This window comes from Trichoplax adhaerens, genomic scaffold (assembly GCF_000150275.1).
Source record: "Trichoplax adhaerens TRIADscaffold_3 genomic scaffold, whole genome shotgun sequence".
NCBI classification, from domain to species: domain Eukaryota; kingdom Metazoa; phylum Placozoa; class Uniplacotomia; order Trichoplacea; family Trichoplacidae; genus Trichoplax; species Trichoplax adhaerens.
The window spans coordinates 7,962,301-7,982,658 of NW_002060945.1; the positions used below are offsets into that span (position 1 = coordinate 7,962,301).

Consider the following 20,358-nt stretch of genomic DNA (forward strand, 5'->3'; position numbering starts at 1 on the left):
TTACACCGTTCTCATACTGTTCCTTACAAAATACTGTATGCTTTCCCTTTCTAACTGCACGCTATAAAATCGCACACTACGAATCCCTTACCCAAACTGACTGTACTTTACTGTATAATAAGATTACTATTCCAGGGGCGTGGCGAGCCCTCGAAAATGGTTGAAAGATGTTCAGCTAGAGTGTTGCCTTCAATTCGGTCTTCAATTTTGAAGAAATAGACTTTCAATTTAGCTCCATTTCCATGCACACAGGTCAGTACGACCTTGACCAATGGACTCTTCATATTTTGATCACTTTATATCGTAGTATTGAATAATTCTATTTCTTTCACGTTTCGAATACAAGCGATCAGTCGCTGCTAGATGTACATTTCAGTAGATTTTTGGGGCAAATTACTGCTCGATTTGGCAATGCTAATTTTAAATTTGTGCGCGGGGATAATTTATGGACACCCTGCACAGTGTACAGTCCATGATGTACACTCCAAACTACTGTATTTTACAAGTCTCATCGTAATATCGGTCGATAGACGAACTGCGCAAGACTGATACGATATAGTTCTTGATGAGAGTACTGTCCGGCTGCAAGTCTGTACCGTTTACAGTATGTTGGCAGTTGCTATGGAGATCGAGCAATATAGGTCCCAAGTATTGAATTGATCATCAAACCGGATGATCAATTTATTGCACTGTACTTATCTTCTGCATTAAACAGTAAGTGGTACCTTATACCAATTCCACACAGCCTATATTGTTGTCGGTACAACTAATTCTATCCATGTTGATGTGCAGTAGAGTACTATCATACACAGCAGAGAGTAATAGTAATATCAAACGCTTGAATGTACAGTAGTATATTTAAATTGATACTGCTAAAACATACCGTTATTTCAAGACTAAAATCGAGTTGCCAATCCAAGGCTGCTACAAACTGATAGCGTAGATATTAGTCTTTTAATTGCTAATGTGTTATGGTTTATACATTGGACATTGCAATTATTCATTTCTTTTTACTGTGAACATACCTAAAGAACAAATTTTATAACTTTAAAAAAAGTTGTAATTATGTTTCATTCCACGGAATCAGTAAAATCCGCAGATATCCAACATGAGCCTACGATGTTGCTTCAAAGGCCTTCTTCGGCCAGAAGACAAAATGTAGCACATATTCTTACATCTATGTTTGGTGAGTATTTCGTCCGAGATACGATTCCTCAAGATGTGGTAAAATACTTGACGACATCTCGAAGTGGAGACGATCCATATCATGATTACTACGTAGAGGAATTAAGCAAGGTAATGCTATTTTTATATTACATACATTGATACTAAGTAGCTGTGGATGTGATTGATCTGCTGTAATAGAGTTTAATGAAATAGATACCATAACATACTAGTACACGGCTTTTATCACAGATACAAGCTATGCTATTAAAATCGTTATGATCGATCATTTTCTAGATTCAAGATGAACGAGAAAAGCGATTAGCTGCGGCAAGCAGTGTAGAAAATCATTTACTACAAGCCAAAGGAGCAGCTACACTAGCCGATGAAAAGCGTCTAGCAAATTTAACGGAAGAATGCCAAACATATAATCAGATTGGTCTCCCTTCTTGTATGTTCACTATTATAAAGTTAAAATTAACAAATTCTTCAAGTACTTAGATACGTTAAAGAACGACAAAAGTTCAATGTAATTTTCATGCGTATTATTCTTAATTAAAATTAGTTGAGTCAAAATTCAAGTCATTACTGAACAGTGAACTTTTAAAGAAGCACCATTTAATAGCACCAGAAGATTATTCAACTGCCGAAGCAGCTAAGGTAGAACCTCCTACGGCACCCAAAATACCAGGATATGCGCAAGCAACCAGGGCTTATTTGGGTCAAACTAAATCGGCTGAAAGTTCAAATCGAAATAGACCTGAATCTGCTCCATCAAGTAGAGCGACTGCCATGGTAACGTAAATTAAATTACGCGACACGTTATATCACATTGAATTAGCCTTGCTTGATCTCATACATGAGTATATCGAGATTTTCGTGCATTATTCAGCCAGACTGCATTACAGTCTGTACTAATATTATTCATAATTACTTTATATTCTATAGGAGGAACAAAGCTTATTCAATCATAAGAAGTTAACGACTACATCCCCTTTATGGAAAGAGGGCATGGAAATATTAGATCGGGAAAATCATAAGTTCTATTTGAGTTCAATGCATAAAAGAGTCGATCATTTAAAAAATCCACGTCATATTCCGCCAGTTGAAGGGAGATTTCACCAACAATCCAACATTGAATTTGCCTCAAGACCAACTGGCAATAGTCTATATTCGTTAACTAATCAAACTGAGATATTTGTAGCGGAACCGAATCCTATTGTTTTTGGCAATTACAATCCCGGTAAAGCATATAAGATGAGGGTGCAAATTAAAAATGTTACCTCTGCTAGTCGACACATACGTATGATTCCTCCATCAACGTCTTATTTTGCGTCATCCCTTGGACAATTTCCCAGCGAAAATAGCTTTATTGCCCCTGGCTTAGCATGCCAAGTAGAAATTACCTTTACTCCAGATTCGCTAGCTGATTATGATGATGAAATTATCGTTAAATCGCAGAATGGATTAGTGCTAGCTATTCCTCTGCAAGGCAGGCGTCCACCTCCGGTACTTTCGTTGACAGCAACACTAGATTGTGGCCATTGCTTGGTAAATGGTGAGAAAGTTACGACATTCAAATGTAGCAATTCAGGTGGTCCAGGTCGATTTTGCATCATGCCAGAATCATCATGGCCGGTTAAACAGTTTGATAATTTTAAGAAACCTACTAAATTGGATATGGCTCCATTTCAGTTGGAGCCTAATTATTTCGAGCTAAATCATGGCGAATCAATTACTATTACTGTCAAATTCGTACCGGAAGATGTTGATATTTATACTCGTAATATTATTGCGATTTGTGATAACTGTCATGTTAAGACTTTTACGTTGAAAGGTGTTTGTCAGACTGCTGGGGTTGAGTTTGTATCGGTCTCTGAAGGCTTACTAGATCCATTAGCTTTAGAAATGTACGATATTTCTGCTCAGCAACATATAAGTTTCGATACTATTCATCCTGGGATGTTATGTGAGAGAAAATTAATTGTACATAATACAACAAGAGTTGATTTACCATATCGCTGGGAATTTTTTAAATCAATTCTGTGCAAGCCTGGAGCTAACAATGGCCACCAAGATCGCTTCGAGCGCTATCGAGTGCCTAACAATCAAAAGGCCTTTAGTGTTGAACCATCAGTTGGTATTTTTCCACCTTTTGCTAAAGCCGAATTCGTACTTACTTATACGCCACAACACGTAGGTAAATTTGATCAAGTATTACATTTGATTCTTGAAGAATACGAGGAGAATCAATCAGTTGCCGATTATGATGAAGTAGTGCATGATATTATACCTGGATTGGAAATAGAATTACGTGCAAATTGTATGGCATTCCAAGTAGAGCTAACGCCGTCAGTAATAATTATCAGCGATCAATTGCTCATTGGATCATCATGGCATAAGACTGTCCAGATAATTAACAACGGCTTCCATCCTATAGAGTATGAGTGGAAAAATCAATCTAATGACAATTATTCTATTAATATCTCACCTTATAAAGATAATATTCCATCCGGTCAAGTTAGAGAACTAACGGTTGAAGTTTGTGGTTACTTTCCTGGAAAAATTGAGGCATTAATCCATTGCCATATTGAGCATGTTGAGACGCCAGTGTATCTACATATCCAAGCTCAAGTTCAAGGTCCACAACTTAATATCGACATCCCAGATTTAAATTACGGTCTGGTTAGACTAGGAGAGTCCGTAGAAAAAGAGATCCCTATCTATAATACCACTGATGCGATCTCTAAATGGGAGATTTTTGAATGTCAGGGGGAAAGTCAAAATAACAATGTAGCAACTAATGATCTATTGGAATTCACATTTAGCCCATCCAATGGCGAATTGCAACCGAAATCGTCTACCATCATTAAAGCCTTGTTTAAACCAACATTTTGTCGTCGATTGAGGACTGTCTTTGAGTTGCACGCAATCAATGGCAACAGAAAGTAGGATATTCTCTTTTATATGTTCATTTCTAACATCTTCATTGTTTGTGATTGAATCTCCAGGGTTTAATTATACTCTACCATGTACTTTGTCCCCTTTAGACACTTACATGTTCGCGGTGAAATTCAGAGTCCAGTAGTAGCTTTGACTGAGTGTAATCTCCAACTAGATGAAGTTTATATTGGACTACCACGAAAAAGTCAAGTCACCTTAAAGAATCAAACTTTACTTCCTACCAATTATAAATGGAAAACGGTAGGAGTTTTGTCAGTAGTGCTAACAGTTACGAAGTGAAATAGATCAAATTTTTATCGAGCATAAATTCATTTTACATGCATTACTGTATGCGAAAAAATCAGTAATGATAAAGATATGATAGAAAGAAAATTAGGTGAAATACTAACAAAGTTTGCGTACAACTTAGACGTATATGTTGATTTGTTTTTCTCTTGTTGTTTCTATTATATTTATTATTTTAGGATGACATTGGCAAGAAATGCACCCTTACATTTGATGCAAGCGAAGGAGACATTGGATCGAGACAAGCTATCAATATTAATTTGACGCTAATATGTCACGAAATGGTAAATAGAATCTTGACAGATTGCAATTTAAACATAATCGGTGATACACTATAGACAATATGATGCCTTACTCATATCTTTAATAGGGTAAACAAGAATTTACAGTTCCTTGCAATATAACTGGCATGAATGATCCTGTTATCCTTAAAATTAAAGTTAACGTTAAAGGTCTTACGGTTGGCTATTCTACGCCTTTAATGGATGTAGCAAATATAAAAAGGCAAACTCAACAGCAGCTAGAAATAAATGAATCTAAATCCTTAGATCTGAATTTTGGTACCGATGTTGCAATTGGTACGAACGCTAAGAGATATCTGGTCATCAGAAATAAGTCCGCCATTCAAACCGAATACAATATTCGAGTTACTTACTTCATAGCAGCAAATGCCAATCTGGACAGGGGTGTTTATGCTAATAAGAGCTCATCAAAGGTGGAAAGTAAGACAGGATCAATATTAAAGCGAACTGCTAATTTAGCCGACCCTCAAAGTAAATCTATTGAAAGAGCTCATGCAGCATATTCTGCAGCAATTTTAGGAGAGGGTCGTGGAACAGCTTTCGAGATCTTGCCGTCATCTGGAATTCTGGATGCTTTTGAAACTAAAATTATCACTATAACAGCTTTTACTGACATGTGGGGAGATTATGAAGATAATTTGATATGTAGTATCAAAGGTTTAAATGATATAGTTATACCAGTGCAGTTAGGAGTTATTGGCTGCCCTTTGAAATTTCAAATTGGTAATGTGGAAAAGAAAGGTCATCCAATCGTTCGTTTTGGCGCTCATATTTCAGCATCTCCTCCGGTCTCGCGTACGTTAAGGATTAACAATAGTAGTCCATTAGATATTCGACTAGATTGGAAAACATTTAACTTGATTAAGGGTGATCAGCAAGTTGTTGATCTGTTAATTCACTATGGTCAACCATTACCGTTGAATATACCTGATTCGGATAATGTAAAGAGTGTTTCCTATCGGCAGGAATCCTTAATTCCAATGAGTGAAACTTCATCAGTTGTATCAGTTGACGAAAATAGGGATGCTCGAGAAAGCATCGTTAACGAAGAAGACAATATGAATTGTAAATCATTTATTTCAGTTACCGTCGATGCTCATGGAGGTAAACTAGCTGATGATCCATACAGAGTTAACCCAGCTCAATTAATTGTTCCTTCGCGTGGCCATACATCGGTCAATGTCACTTTTAAGCCTTTACGTTCATGTCAAGAGGATACAGACTGTTATAGTTATGCATTAGGTTACATGAGTTTAGATCAACCCGATGCAAGTATAGAAGGTAAAGTTCGTCGATTGCAGGGTTATGAAATCCCACCGCTGCGATTTGACATGACAGGAAGTGTTCTAGCCGCTTGGCTTGAAGTCCACTCAACTGATGATGATGGAAACTATTTTACAGCTGCCTCAAGCGATTTATTGCTTAGTAATGGTCAGGTATTGAAAGAAACTTGGAAAGATGAACATTTCTCATTTACAAATTTAACCGACACACCATTAAATTTTCAAATTATTTTGTCATGGCCGTTCGAAATTCGAGCTTCACAAACCAAGATAACTTCAACAGCTGCTTCTGCTAATCGTAATATTAGTAAGAAAGGGGAAACAAGCGCGATAGTTCGAACGAAAGATCAGTATACTTTGCTGCCTCAAACTAATATGCAGGTAGCTATTTACTAGATAATTAATGAAATTGCAAACAACTAAATTAGCCATTTTTTTAATACTTGTATATTTCACTATTACGCTACAATTTAATTTCATATCCAGTCTTCCCTAATATTGTTTTAATATAATTATATGATAATTTTCTATATTTATAGACCAATATTGGCTTCTGTTTATCACTGGATATGCTACATCGATTTCAAGAATTGGAGAAGGACAAAGATAATAATATTGTCTCCATCGTTACTGATGGTGAAAATAAAAAATTGTGTTTCAATGGTGATTTACAGATAAAATTCTCGAACGGAACAGTTCAGGTATAAAATGAATTGAAATCTTGTAAAAATTTATAAGCGATATCAAAGCTGGATATCTTGCCTATAACAGATATTTCTAATATTTACCATAAGCTAACTTCATTTTTCAATCTTAGAATGTATCACTGTCTGCAAGTGTAGCCTTACCCACATTCAAGCTAGCCGAAAATTCACTAGATTTTGGAATATGCTTTGTTGGTCAAATACGATCAAAGCTAATTACGATTACAAATCCCACTATGTCAGGAACTTATTGGATATCCAATGTCGGTGAGTTTGAACATCGTTAGCATCGATAAGTTATGCAATAAAGTTCCGATCACTGTTGAAAGCTATTAATACATCTATGCTTTCCTCCTTTTGAGAAATAAATTTTTATTTGCGATGTTCAGTGGATATTAACTACTTGTTTTCAAGGCCGAGGAAGACTGACTCTTATTTCAATTTATGATTTAATATTCTTAGAAGCCCAAGATGAAGCATCGAAAGGCATCTTCACTGTTGAACCTAGCCAAGGCTACATCGAAGCTAATATTACTCATATTACGACCAATGCGGTCACAATCAAGGTTAATTTCACTGCTAGGTGAGTTTCTACGGGCAATAATACTTTTAAAATCCTCTTGATAACTTCATTATTTTGCTATTACCGTTGAATCCACTTTATTCATTTATTGCTATAATTGTGTCCTTTCTTTAGGCATAATATAAAATACACGTCGAAAATTTGTATTAATGGTTTACTTGGCGAGACTTCGCAAATATTGTTCGTAACTGGCGAGGGTTCTTATGATGGAAAATATGAATCTATTATTCATTAAAATTGGAGATGCTAAATTAACTTATATGCATTATAACATTGTCTATGGAACTAAACCTGAAGAGGCTACGGGATTTTCGAAGCTAATTATGCATTTGTTGACGATACATTAGAACTTGTTATGATTAGCTTTATAACTTTAATTTTATTTGAGCTATATATATTTGTACAGAATTGTTTCTTTTTATAATGTATAATTAATGTACAAATTATCTTCAGTATGTATTTTGTAAATAATGTGAAAGAATGCCAGTGCGTAAATAATTTTATATTATTACGTAAATTACGAATTTGGAAATAAATTATTATTATAATAGAACAAACTGAATTACATCCTGTATGTAGGTCATTCATACATCAAGTATTAATATACAATAAGCAATTACAAGATAGGTTTTAATATTATAGGGATTTAATCTTATCCGTCATTGGCAATCACATAACTAATTTACTGTTTCAGTTTATTAAAATTAATGTTTATTGTTATGGTTTATAAATTAGTAATGTATTCACTCTGTCTAGCCTCAATACGAATGCCCTGTGCAAGCTACAGCATGCTAGTATACGCTTATATTCCAGCTAGACCATTTATTATTCTTTGTGGTAATAACTTAACTAGTTCATTTACGGTTTATGAAAGATATGGCTAAACTTATTGGTATCAAAATACGAATTTAGCAATATAGTAATACGCGTTATTACGAATATGATTTACTTTGTATTAGCGTGCTTGATTCACGAATAAGTCGTACAATCCTATGACTCCATGGGCTGTTCTGCATTGCAGAGACTAAAAATACATCTGGTATAATAATTATCTCCTACATAAATCATACATAATTTGTTTCATAGAGATGCTAATACCAGAGTTTAACCCACAAGTAAGAACATCTAACTGATATCAAGCTTGAAATACTGCCTAGCCTATTTTCTAGCCCATTCACTATCTTAAGTTCAGCGTTAGCTGCACTTGTAGAGATGTCCCTGCCTAGAATTAAGCCCCGATGTTGACCATAATCACATCCCTTTATCACGACGCGGAACTTAGATTAATACCAGCAGCATATTCTAGGTCGCTATTTGACTTGGAACTACCACTAATAAGCTATAGATTAATTCATTCTAATGGCAGTATCTTGTTCGATTATTTCATCCAGTGGTCTGCAGAGCTGTTATACGCCATTTTACCTCGACCATTATCGATATTGCCGCTGTGGTCGTTAGCCCATAGACATATGTCATGTTTGGCTTAGTATACTGTCGATACTATGGCAGAATATTTTGGTGAGTATTTTATTACTTTTTTTGAGTTAGTGAATAGCATAGGTGCGCAAACACGACTTTATTTTACAGTCTAATGCTGTATGTAAGAATACTATAGCTGGAGTTATATAGGAGCAACTGAGAATTACTATTCTGTCCAGTCCTTTTAGTACTTTTACTCCAATTTTAGATCAGCAGAACTGCAAGGAAAGCTCCGATCAACATCCAGCTATTGTAAATCACAACTTTACTACCTGATATAAGGCATTTATTGGCCGTGCTGTACACTAATAACTCTATCTCTTGCCAGGAAATCATGTCCGAGGATTTACAACAGCTGATTATCTCCAACCAAGTTGATAATTTATATGAATGTATTGATAGTTTTAGTGGTCGGTACCTTTTCTTCTCACATATCGATAGCAGCGATGAGAAATGGGTAGTAAGGTAAGCTCGATTAGTCTATCATAGCATGCAAAGAGTGTTGATTGACCATTGACTCAGTTGTATTTACCCTATCAACTGATATGATTGGGAAAAATACAATAACGAATTGGTAAGCGATGGTAGATTACCATGATTGACGAATCAGAACAACTAGTTGATATCTTACGTGATGATTAATTAGTGAATTAAATACTCGTATCTTTCTCATTCTCCAGTTGTCAGCTAATCTTTCATTCTGTTATAAAAGATGTTCTCAGGATACGAATACAGCAATGTAAATGTACAGATTAGAAAAACTATCTGACTGCTTTTCTATATTACAGTATTAACTTGGTACGCCTTTCATAATTATGAGGGCTAATATTCCAGATAAAGGGAAAGTATCAGTGATATTTTGAGGTAATATTGACTTTACCTTAAACTGATACTGATGAAATTACCAGGGTAAGGCCACTAGTTATACTCGTATAGTTATGTTGTACTGTAATAAGTTCGTATAGTAAAATGAATGGATTCCGGCATGAGCCAGACGAAAACCCTCTGCAGAAGTCAAATAAACTTTGTTGAAAACGTATGGAGAGAAATCAATAAATCAATATTGCATGACGATGGAAAATAAAGTATTACGGGGTTGCACAAATGCTTTCGATGTGGAGTCTTTAGATTATACCTGCATATTTATTGTAGTTGCACCAAAAATATGTTTATCCTCTATTCATTTCAGAACATAATTGGAGTAACTGCGATTTGCAGGATTTTGAGCAGTAGATTAGCTAATCTAAAATGATTTTAATACAAAGACATATACAGTAAATTGGAATAGCTTACGATCGCTGTTATGGAAAGAATTAGTCCAAGTTTCTAACCTCTTGCTTGGAAAGATTTACTTGGCTCAGTACGTCTATTAATATTGTCCTTGCTCTTCCTTTAAGTGCTTGCAATGGTAAGACTGTTTGGCGCCTTAAAGCCGATTACAGCTATTTAGATTCTCATGTAAGTTTAAATTATGATTGTAGTTCTTATTGCATTCCTGTATTCAATGACTTTATAGTTGCATTATTTCTTGCAGAAAGAATTGGCGACACATCTAACTTTTAAGGCTTATTTCGATTATTTAAAGTATGTCAAGAGAAGTATAAAGTATTGGTACTGTAGTTTGCAGTATATCACCATGACATTGAGCTGTCCTTGCTATTAGGCTCTATAGCATTCGTGTAATCAATCGAGTCTTATGTCTTAACTACTCGATACTGCCATAGAAATGCTTGTAAATCCAAAGAAATCTCGATAGGACAAATGTCAAATCAACTCTCTTTAACATTCGGGATTGGAACAACATCGATAGCCTATAATTTAAGAGAGGCATCTGCGAATGAAAGTAAACAGGAAATATCTTATATACTCTTTAAGCTGGCTGATTCGGTAACTGATCTTCGCAAGGATCTCGATTGTGAGTACACTTAATAATAATATCCATCAATCACTTCACTTTGCTTTTCATACTTAATTATACATTCGTATAACTACTGTACTAGTATGTCTTTCATTAAATAATTACAACTGGAGATACATATAGTACAGTCACTAGTTTCAACGGTGATGCTATAATAAATTCATTGCATCGTTATTAGTTATTACGGCTTGGTGGTAAATGTAATCTGTGATCAATGCCGAACTGCAAATGCTATTTGTAGGCTAGATATACTAAGCAACTGTTATGTAACAAGAATTACCTAAATCTATGGCGAGAAACTTTAGTAAAGTAGAGCGAGTGCGTTACAAATGATAAGAACGAGAGACTGATAAGCTTGGTAGATTGATATACAAAACTAGAAAATTATATCAAGTTATTCATGCCAATTATTGTTCTAAATTGATTTACAGCTTCAAAGCAAAAGCTTAAGGATTTACAGACGAAGGTACGATCATACATTAAGATGTACATACACACAACAGCCTTACAGTATGCTTTAATAACTATCTAATAACGGTAAAAGGTATAGTTTGATCGGATTCTAATTTTATTAGCAAAGGTATTAGAATCGATGTGAATGCCACAGCTCATTTTTATTTCACTCGAATTTAGGATGTAATTTCAAACGAAGTTTCCACCGTATTATTTGGTAAAAGTTACATCTGCTTGCTTTAAAATATGATGATTACCGAGATAAGTTAGCTATTGCATTTAGATCTTTACTTTTTCATTATAATAGGAACTCAAACGAAGAAATCGAAACAACCTATTGTAAAACGTAAAGCAGGTCAAAGTCTAGTCAATCCGGGTAGTAGAAAGTAAGAAAGTACCTTGACCGGGTTCTTATGGCTCAATTTATGATATTTCTAGATACAAATAACTTTATAGAAATTAAGTTTATATTATTATTAAATGTTGACTAATATCATTGGATCTACAGGCGACGTATAGGAGGAGGAGTGCAGTTCGATTAATTGGATACTATTTCTCAAACACCTACATCAACCTTTTTGGAGTAAATAAGTGATAATACTATATCTTTCTCGATCAATGACGTAATTGTTGTTTAGGTCATTGATATCATAGCTAGATTTCTTGCTTTTCTGATTGTATAATTCTTGTATTAATATTCATTATAAAATAGTCGTGAAAAACCATACAGATAGAGTGGTTATGTTCGATATAAATGCTATAGTAAGTAGTCTTGTACGCAAGATATCGATTTGAGTCAACCATCGCTTTTATTCAGTAAAATTCCGTGAATTGGCTTTTACCCGATGGGTCAACAATGAATAATGTCATTACTCCGAAGCCTCAAGTTCGAAATCAAAGTATTAGCTAAAAGAAATAAATATTGAAACATTGATATTCTTATATGGATAACCATACTATAGGATTAAAAACTTCTTAGTTACATCAATGGATAACTTTAATATCTACTCGCCGTACTTAATTTACTACAACTGCATTTTTTCGACAGATTTTTAATTTTATTAAAATAGACTTTGTAACAATTTTATAAGAGTTCAGTAACCTCATTAATCATATTAGATTTTTCATTAATTATTGCTATATCAAACTTTATAAATATGATCTTATTTTTGAATTTAGGAGTTGAACGGTTATAAATTTAACTTCTATTACTTCTTAAAATTTATCTGTTCTACCTGTGTGAATACGTATACATATGATATGCCTAGCGCCATTGAGGCTTTAGCAGTATTTTGGCTGCATTTGTACGGCTATTAAATATACGTATATATAAATAATTATAGTTATGAGAGTTAGTTTGCACTAGAGATATTATTACGATTAATGTATGTGCTGCATATATTGTCTACGGCCTATTCAAAGGATTTCCTTATCCATGACGTGCAACTATTAGGAATACTCATGTATGATAGATTTTATAGAAATAATGGACGATAATGCGAATACTGATCTTGTATTATACTATATACTAGTATAAACTGATGCTCGTGCGTTCCGTCCATGTAAGACACTAATCTCTAAGATAATTAGTTGTATTCGCTAGGCTAGCAAGAATTAAAAAAATGTATCAGTAGAACTGCTAAGAATTTGAATAGGAGATAGTTACTTAGACAAGCTACGATAGTAATCTTACGGCGATATTATAGTTTCTTCATTGCAGGACCTATCGTCAGCGAGTGCCTAACTCCATCATATCACTCAGCTCACTTTAATATGTGTTTTATCACAAGGACTGAAAATATACAGATCTAAACAAGGATGGTACAACACTGAATCATCTACACTCAACTAATAGCGTATTTACTGGCAGAAATCTTACACAATGAGACGGATAGATTGACAATCAAAGATATAAAAAAATTTCGAGGAATTATGACTAATGAATATGAATCATAATAAGAGAATTAATTATTAGAACATTAAATACGTCAAAATAAGTAACATACTTCAATAACTCAGACCAGGCTTACAGCTTACAGAGATTAATAGCCTAAAATGTTCACTTCAAACTAATTTCGTATTCAAATTTAGATTGTTACTAATCTATAGAATTAAACAATTTACGTAAATTTTAAAAACATTAAAATTCTATAATAGAAGGCGTAAAAATGGAAAAGGTATATAATATCGTTGATAATTGTTAATTAATTAATTATAGTATAAACGTACTAGATATCTGTGAGATCGACTTTAGTAGGTTCTTTTTCTTCCGTGAGTGTCGTCAGCTCAGCTCCATCTTGGTTTTCATTTTCTTCAGCGCCTATAGGTCCAGAGATTTCAATCTTCTTCCTTTTGAAAAAGCCACACTATAGCACGGGACGAAGGTAAATAAATGTAAAATTATATTACACTGCAAAATCATCATTTAATAACCCTTACTTTCCACAAAATGTAGACGCATCCTGACAGTAAAAAAAATCCTGCCATAGCCGAAACAACAATTATCCACACTGGAGCACTTTCTATTGTCGGGGCATCGTACATTGCCTGTGTATCAGCCTAGAAAAGATAGAAAGCGATTGCAAAATCTCTTAATTTAAGTGATTAAATTAACTATAACCAAAGAAGAGAATTCATCAAGTACTTGAGCTATATTCTCTGTTTTGCCTCCTGGTTGAACTAAATATTTAGCTCCGATCGGCTCTAAGCGACCACGCGATGATAACAAAAATTTTCCTTCCTTTTGAATCTTTCATAAAATTGAATTTTGTCAATGGTACTACTAGTAGCACAACTTTTACAAACTATAATTACCGTATTTAATGTATTTTGCCAAAGACGAGCAACAAAAGTTACGTCAACAATTGAACGAGTGCCAGTTATGGTGCAGGTTATACGTTCGCATCGGATATTGGCTGAATCACAAGACTGTAAAATTTTCCCATTTTATTTTAAATAAGTATTGAATAATACCTAAAGCTAATACATTCATAAAGTTTCATTATATTCTGCATAAGAACTCACCAGTAGCGTTGCATCTGGTATATAGGCACGATTATTAACTGATAGTGTACTGCGTTTGTTCCTTAAACTACGTCCACTAGTTCTGGTACGATTCTGATAAAAATTGCGTGTACGATATATTAATTAAGAAAATAATTAATACTCACAATGTTAGTAAATGCTAAATTATCTTACCCTTATGCCTATAGGATCAATTAAATTAGGCGTGTAAGTGCAGCTTCCGTCAGCACCTGAGATTGTCTGAAATCAACGAAAGATACCTTTATTTGGGTATTTCTACTTCATTTCATAAATCTATGTGTGGCTTTACACGTATACATTATGTGATATATCAGTCAATGTACATTTTTCAATTAATTATATACGTATATATTGTTATTACCGGTGGGCTTGTTAAGTACATCAAATATCCAACATTTTCGTACATTACAGGCCAATCTACTGTTAAGAGAAAGTTTTCTACGGGACCAGGACCGCGATTTTCTAGCTATTACAATATCAATAGAACTAGGTCGTTTAAATAAGTACAAACCGAATGAACTACAGAAGTTTATAGCATATGGTGATTACCCTAAATATGTGTGTCACCGTTGGACCGATTAGAGGCAGGCTGGTGAACTCGCTAATGTTTAATGAACGCGAAACGTATCGTACTAGCAAAGGACTGGAATAGCCACTTAGTGATAAGTCTGCCTCATATAGCACCGGAATGGAAATCCTGTTAATATTGTCATCTTGATTTAAATCCTTACTTGCTCTAAAATTGAAATAAAATAATACCAAAATTATCACGAGGTTGGGTATTTAACAATCGTCAGTATTACATTATTTAAATGAACAAGTAACTAACGATGAAACAGATAAGACCACATCTAATGCAGTGGTATCAATCGGAATGTATATCGAACGGACAATGAAATCAAATGTGATCTAAAGAGGAGAACAGGCGACAAATAAGATTTACCGAATAAAAAATATCAATGGTTTTACAAATGGCTATAAATCATCATACTTCCTCGTTTCTTGTTGTTGGATTGTTAAGGGAACATTTATAAGTACTGATACCGCTATCGCGCCCACTTATTTCGCATGTAATATTATTTGCCGTCTGATGTTTGTAAAATTGTGGTAATTACACATAATCATTTAAATCTACAATTCCAATAACGCCATTACAGTAATGTAATTAAATTTATATATTCTCCTTACCGTTTCTGTCACACGAATAAATGGGAGGAAATCGGGGATAGTTATTAGAACCGATGCTAGATAAGCCGGTTCTCCAACATTTCGTACTCTCACATTAATAGCTAAGGTTTCGGTACTTCCAATAACAGCTCTAGTTCCACCGCTATAGTAAAAGAGAGATTATGATGATTCAAGAATTCATGAGTCAATTCGAAGATTTTATCGCGCTTTAACGCAAAGGTATTACAAGAAAAAAAGAATGTCTTTACTTTGATAGGGTATAATTCGAATTTATAACCAGATTCGGGTTACATCTTTCATTGCTACTGCATCCAATCACGAAACTTGCCTGAATCAATCAGCAAATATTAGATTTTTGATTTATAACAAAGACAGCAGAATATAATATAAAATAATACATGTTAACATAAAAACCAACATTGGTTTGTTGGACGGTTACAATAGAGGAATCGATAACAGGACATAATTCACATTGCTGCGGGTTCAATAGGCTGTAACCAAGTCTCAGATTAACAGGCGCGAATACCTCTCTAATTTCCCTTTTCTATAATATTCAAGCAATTTTCAAGGATTACTTTGTTGCTCGAGACATAACTATATCATACCATCATTCTTAATTTTGTCACCATAGCATAAGCTGGCTGCCTGAGGCAATGAATATTATTAGCTCGGCTGACAGTACTAGTAGCTTTCACTATGCCATTACTATCCACATTCTTCAATTTTATCCGATTATCTGAGTTCAACACTGATAATTCGTATTGAAACACTGTAATTGATAAACAAAGGAAGTGCATAAATTTTGCTGTTATGATCTTATGCACAAGATATGCTTAAATATACCTTGGTTATTAGGTACTCCAACGCCTCCGTATTGAAAGCAAATTTCAACAACAACGCTAAATGAACGATCAAATATAAATATGGCTGATAATTATGATCAGATACAAATCATCGTTCAGTTACTAAATACCAAGTCGCCCTTTGTCCTTCTTCTATGCAATTAAAGTCGTTAAAGTTGATGTGATCGGGGATTACTTTAACTGTAGCCTTGCTAATCATTATTGGCCGAGACCTACAGATGAAATTGATCAGAAATGCTAAAATCTCGACTATTACAAACGTTGCAAATATTGGTAAACCTTAAAATGACGGCTTTATCTGAATAGCCAACCCCCACTGCAATATCTACAAACAAAAAATAATACGAGCCGAAATTGTTAAGCAATCTTTAACTATTTCAGGTTAACAGTCCTCTAGATTTAACCTGGATAATTGTTGGCATCTACGTCTATGCCACCAGAGAGGGATACTCCAAATCCAACTAAGGAACTATCGATTGTTTTACCTAAAATTTTCTACATTGAACAAATTACATTCTAGTTAGATACCGTGACTACCAAACGGCTATGCAAGGTACAAATCATCACATTTAACTTGAACTAGAATTACTTAGGTGTTAACAAGGAAATTAAAACATACCTGAACATATTGCGGCCGTACTCCTGTGGCAGTGCCATGATAAATATAGACCGCACCGCTGCTTTTCGGTTCATTACCGGGTGCACCAACAGCTATGTCTGAGTTTGGATTAAGGTCAACCCACATTTCAGAATATATTACTACGTACACTGTACACAATACTATTAATTAATTAATTCCTGATAATTGAATACCTGGGAACCCATCAAGGTTAATGTCACCAATTGACGATATCGCGAATCCGAAACGAGCAAAATTTGTTTCAGGACCATATATAATGGTACTTGTATTCTTTGGTATACCACTCTATAAAAATTTTTTTGTGGAAAAGTTGTGAATAAGATTTATTATTAATATCATACCCAAAGTTACTATAAATACGTAGCAAATAACATTTGTTTCTACCTTTGTACCCATAAATAAGTATACTCTACCACAATCAGGAGCCTCTTGTTTACTGTAGAATGGAGCTCCTACAAATAGATCTTCTAATCTAAAATAATAATTCCACAATTAAACTGTTGTCGATTTGTAGTGATTTGGCGTATTTCATCTGATCAACGAATAAACTCATGAAAATTACGATTAACGAACCCATCGTTGTTTATGTCTATCGATAAAGTTTCAGAACCGAAATAGCTGCCAAACTGCGAAGCAATTTTCAATTTATTTAGATAAACAAATGAAGCATGTATGAGTAAGTTGTCTGGCTAATATTTTTCAATACCTGTTCACCCGAAAGCGAAGTATTCATGATCAAACGTCTAAGTGAATCGCTATAAGATAGTATATGCACCTAAAATGAAAAGTTCCATTCTTAATAATTTATAACACGAATTAAAGATAAAATACTAATCCATATTAGGCATTAAAAAGCATCAGACGAACCATGCCAATTTTATCTCCATCTCTAGGCGAGCCGGCGATGACGTCTTTATATGATTATCAAGATGAAACAATTTTGAAGTTTAGAGCAAGATTCTGACTGTTATACAGTATCATACGCTATAACTGCAAGCAAAATTTTCATATAAACATGTTTAATATTCCCTACATAGTGAATTGTTGCTAACCGCTCCAAATGTTGTAGAGTAACCTTGAAGAAGAAATAACTCCAATTCATTGATTTAAAGTGTAATAATTTCCCCTTACTCTTACATACGTTTGTACAAATACGATCAATAGTCTTACCAGTATACGCAAATTCGCCGAAATTTGTAAGAACGTCCGTGTAACTCATGGTAGTTACGTCACTCGATTGCTGTACTTTCGAAGTACTTTCAAAGTAGGACACTAACCCTTTTCATAAATTGTTAAGTTAATATTGACGCAAGCGAAAGTAATGAAAAGCGCTAAGCATTCTAATGATCTAGTAATTAACTTCTCAATATGGAAACGTGCAATTTAATACCTTGGAATGTTGAACTACGAACACCGATCGATCCAAAGTTTAGGAGTTTACCATCCTAAAATATAAATATGAAATAGAGCAATTATCATCATATAATGTTATTTTAGTAAATAAGAATTCAACGCTCGAACCTTGCTAAAATCGATCGAAATTCCGGCCATACATCTGACATAATAAGGCCCCACTAAAGGTAAAAATGGTGAAAACAGTGTCATAAAGATATTCTGTGTGAATAACAAATTGACATTCGGTGAAAAATTATCGGCATATTCATCTCTCTATTATACTTTCTCTAATATATCTTTAACTTGAGCTCACAACTGAAATAATACCACAAGCAAAAATGGCACTTACTGGCAATACAAGGAGTGACATCTGCCATCAATGAGAAATTGGATGACCAAACATAGCATCGACCAGGCATTCTCGGCTCAACACTAGCGGAAGTTGCTTCTATGGAGAACTTGTGACCACATGCCTTGGATGTCAAAATAACCATTAAAGCATGTATAACGACTGTAAGCTAGATGCCTTAGCGTTATGATAAGCATATGCAATGATGTTTTACAAAGTACATGTATGCACATACGCATCCACTGCAGACTAAAATAACAAAATACCGAGAATTGTCAATATCAGGATTTTCTTACCACTATAATCCCATGACTACTTTGCAAAGATACCCCTAAGCACATTCCTTTCGATACTTCAGCATACGAACCTTTACCTGTATGGTTATAGCGAATATTTATACACGTGGAAGTAATGTAGATTAGTAATGTATTTCCTGCATAAAATACAAACTATTGATATAGAATAAGTCAATTGATCGAATCCATTTAACCAAGTCTAAGCGTCATACTTTAGATATGCTAGAAATAATTTCAAATTTCAATCAAAGTATAACGTATTTCGAAAGGCAAACTTATTATACTGTGGTTCGTAGGTGTGATAATACTTATCACGACATGTTAAGTTTATTTACCGGGGTAGTACATCGGAATCTCTAGGCAATCGTTTCGATTACTAGCGATTGGACAACGAAAGATAGCACCAGATGAGTCTACCGATGTAATATTGCTGCTATTAGCACTTGGTGCTCCAGTCAAAAGCCTGCCAAAAGATCAATTAAAATTTTACGTTATCTCCAGTTCGAAAGTTACATACGAGTATGTACAATACCTGAGAAAATACGAATCAACTACGGACAATTAGTGCATTTTTAGTAACAAACGCTAAAGAAATTAGTCAACGAGATGCAATACGTTCATTTTGACTGTTGCACGCGTATACTGTTGGTTCACTTCTACTAGAAATAGTATGAGAGAAGTTTCAGCCCGCAAGATATATTTCAATGAAATTGCTACTCTACTTAAAAATTGGGTTTAATAGGCCTCATTTGTATTCTTGTTTCTATGAATTGGATAACACCAAGTATCGTACGAGAGCTTACCATAGCAAAGACGTATTATCTGAAACTTTCCATGACAATTGCATGATTCGTTTTTGCAGCAGCTACTGTACAGTACATCATCTACTCGTACTAAAACTTTTGACAATCCTAGGATTGTCATACCTTGAAGATTGACCATATCATATTTAATTATTCTCAAAGTGACGTTAAGAATAATCTCTTAGTATAATTAATCTGCGTATCTAAAGGATATTTAGGAAAATTCCTGTTTTCCAACTTCTAGCCTATTGTATGTATACTGCTAATGGCGTCATACGCTAGTAAAAAACTATTTTTTAGAAAATTAGACAGTCATGCTAGCTCAAGCATTGGGATCAGAGAAGAACTTTTGGATCAAGTGCATTAGATCCGATCTTTTAATGATATCTCTCACTTCTACTATTTATCATTTACTTTATGTCTTTGAAATGGCAACTTTTCGTCGGCATATAAACTCTTACATATACGGATTATGTCCTCGAGCTCAGATTGTCAGATACTATTATATGGAAGCATTTCTAATTTTATCCCTAAAGAGACAGCCAGGCTCGTAACTCGTCCACTCAGTTTTTAATTAATCGGCCATCTTTTACTGCATTTTGGTAGGAAAATGATAGGCCATGGACGGCTACTCTGTGGCCTGA

At 34.4% G+C, this 20,358-nt stretch overlaps 2 protein-coding genes across 2 annotated transcripts in view; one reads left to right on the forward strand and one right to left on the reverse strand.

The window, feature by feature from the left end:
• Window positions 1–1,065: 1,065 nt before the first annotated feature.
• Window positions 1,066–7,520, forward strand: TRIADDRAFT_54907 (uncharacterized protein; the record flags this gene model as incomplete). The annotated part of the gene is made up of 11 exons (XM_002110625.1): window positions 1,066–1,296; window positions 1,462–1,615; window positions 1,730–1,959; window positions 2,113–4,112; window positions 4,215–4,368; window positions 4,593–4,697; window positions 4,784–6,379; window positions 6,538–6,699; window positions 6,816–6,969; window positions 7,165–7,285; window positions 7,400–7,520. The coding sequence occupies 11 exons, from the start codon at window positions 1,066–1,068 to the stop codon at window positions 7,518–7,520; spliced, it is 5,028 nt and encodes a 1,675-aa protein (XP_002110661.1).
• Window positions 7,521–13,363: 5,843 nt separating this feature from the next.
• Window positions 13,364–20,358, reverse strand: part of TRIADDRAFT_54908 (uncharacterized protein) — a gene marked incomplete at both ends in the record, with an annotated part of 8,513 nt that continues 1,518 nt past the window's right edge. The window contains 29 exons of the mRNA XM_002111161.1: window positions 13,364–13,501; window positions 13,575–13,694; window positions 13,780–13,884; window positions 13,950–14,063; window positions 14,160–14,252; window positions 14,334–14,399; window positions 14,542–14,646; window positions 14,730–14,916; window positions 15,010–15,089; window positions 15,172–15,267; window positions 15,369–15,510; window positions 15,767–15,912; window positions 15,974–16,137; window positions 16,212–16,267; window positions 16,342–16,443; window positions 16,511–16,556; window positions 16,636–16,726; window positions 16,851–16,948; window positions 17,045–17,156; window positions 17,256–17,343; window positions 17,445–17,497; window positions 17,578–17,646; window positions 17,739–17,782; window positions 18,042–18,149; window positions 18,262–18,316; window positions 18,393–18,445; window positions 18,616–18,739; window positions 18,912–18,988; window positions 19,247–19,374. Coding sequence (XP_002111197.1) covers window positions 13,364–13,501; window positions 13,575–13,694; window positions 13,780–13,884; window positions 13,950–14,063; window positions 14,160–14,252; window positions 14,334–14,399; window positions 14,542–14,646; window positions 14,730–14,916; window positions 15,010–15,089; window positions 15,172–15,267; window positions 15,369–15,510; window positions 15,767–15,912; window positions 15,974–16,137; window positions 16,212–16,267; window positions 16,342–16,443; window positions 16,511–16,556; window positions 16,636–16,726; window positions 16,851–16,948; window positions 17,045–17,156; window positions 17,256–17,343; window positions 17,445–17,497; window positions 17,578–17,646; window positions 17,739–17,782; window positions 18,042–18,149; window positions 18,262–18,316; window positions 18,393–18,445; window positions 18,616–18,739; window positions 18,912–18,988; window positions 19,247–19,374 — 2,860 coding nt within the window. The remainder of the gene's footprint in view (window positions 13,502–13,574; window positions 13,695–13,779; window positions 13,885–13,949; window positions 14,064–14,159; window positions 14,253–14,333; window positions 14,400–14,541; window positions 14,647–14,729; window positions 14,917–15,009; window positions 15,090–15,171; window positions 15,268–15,368; window positions 15,511–15,766; window positions 15,913–15,973; window positions 16,138–16,211; window positions 16,268–16,341; window positions 16,444–16,510; window positions 16,557–16,635; window positions 16,727–16,850; window positions 16,949–17,044; window positions 17,157–17,255; window positions 17,344–17,444; window positions 17,498–17,577; window positions 17,647–17,738; window positions 17,783–18,041; window positions 18,150–18,261; window positions 18,317–18,392; window positions 18,446–18,615; window positions 18,740–18,911; window positions 18,989–19,246; window positions 19,375–20,358) is intronic.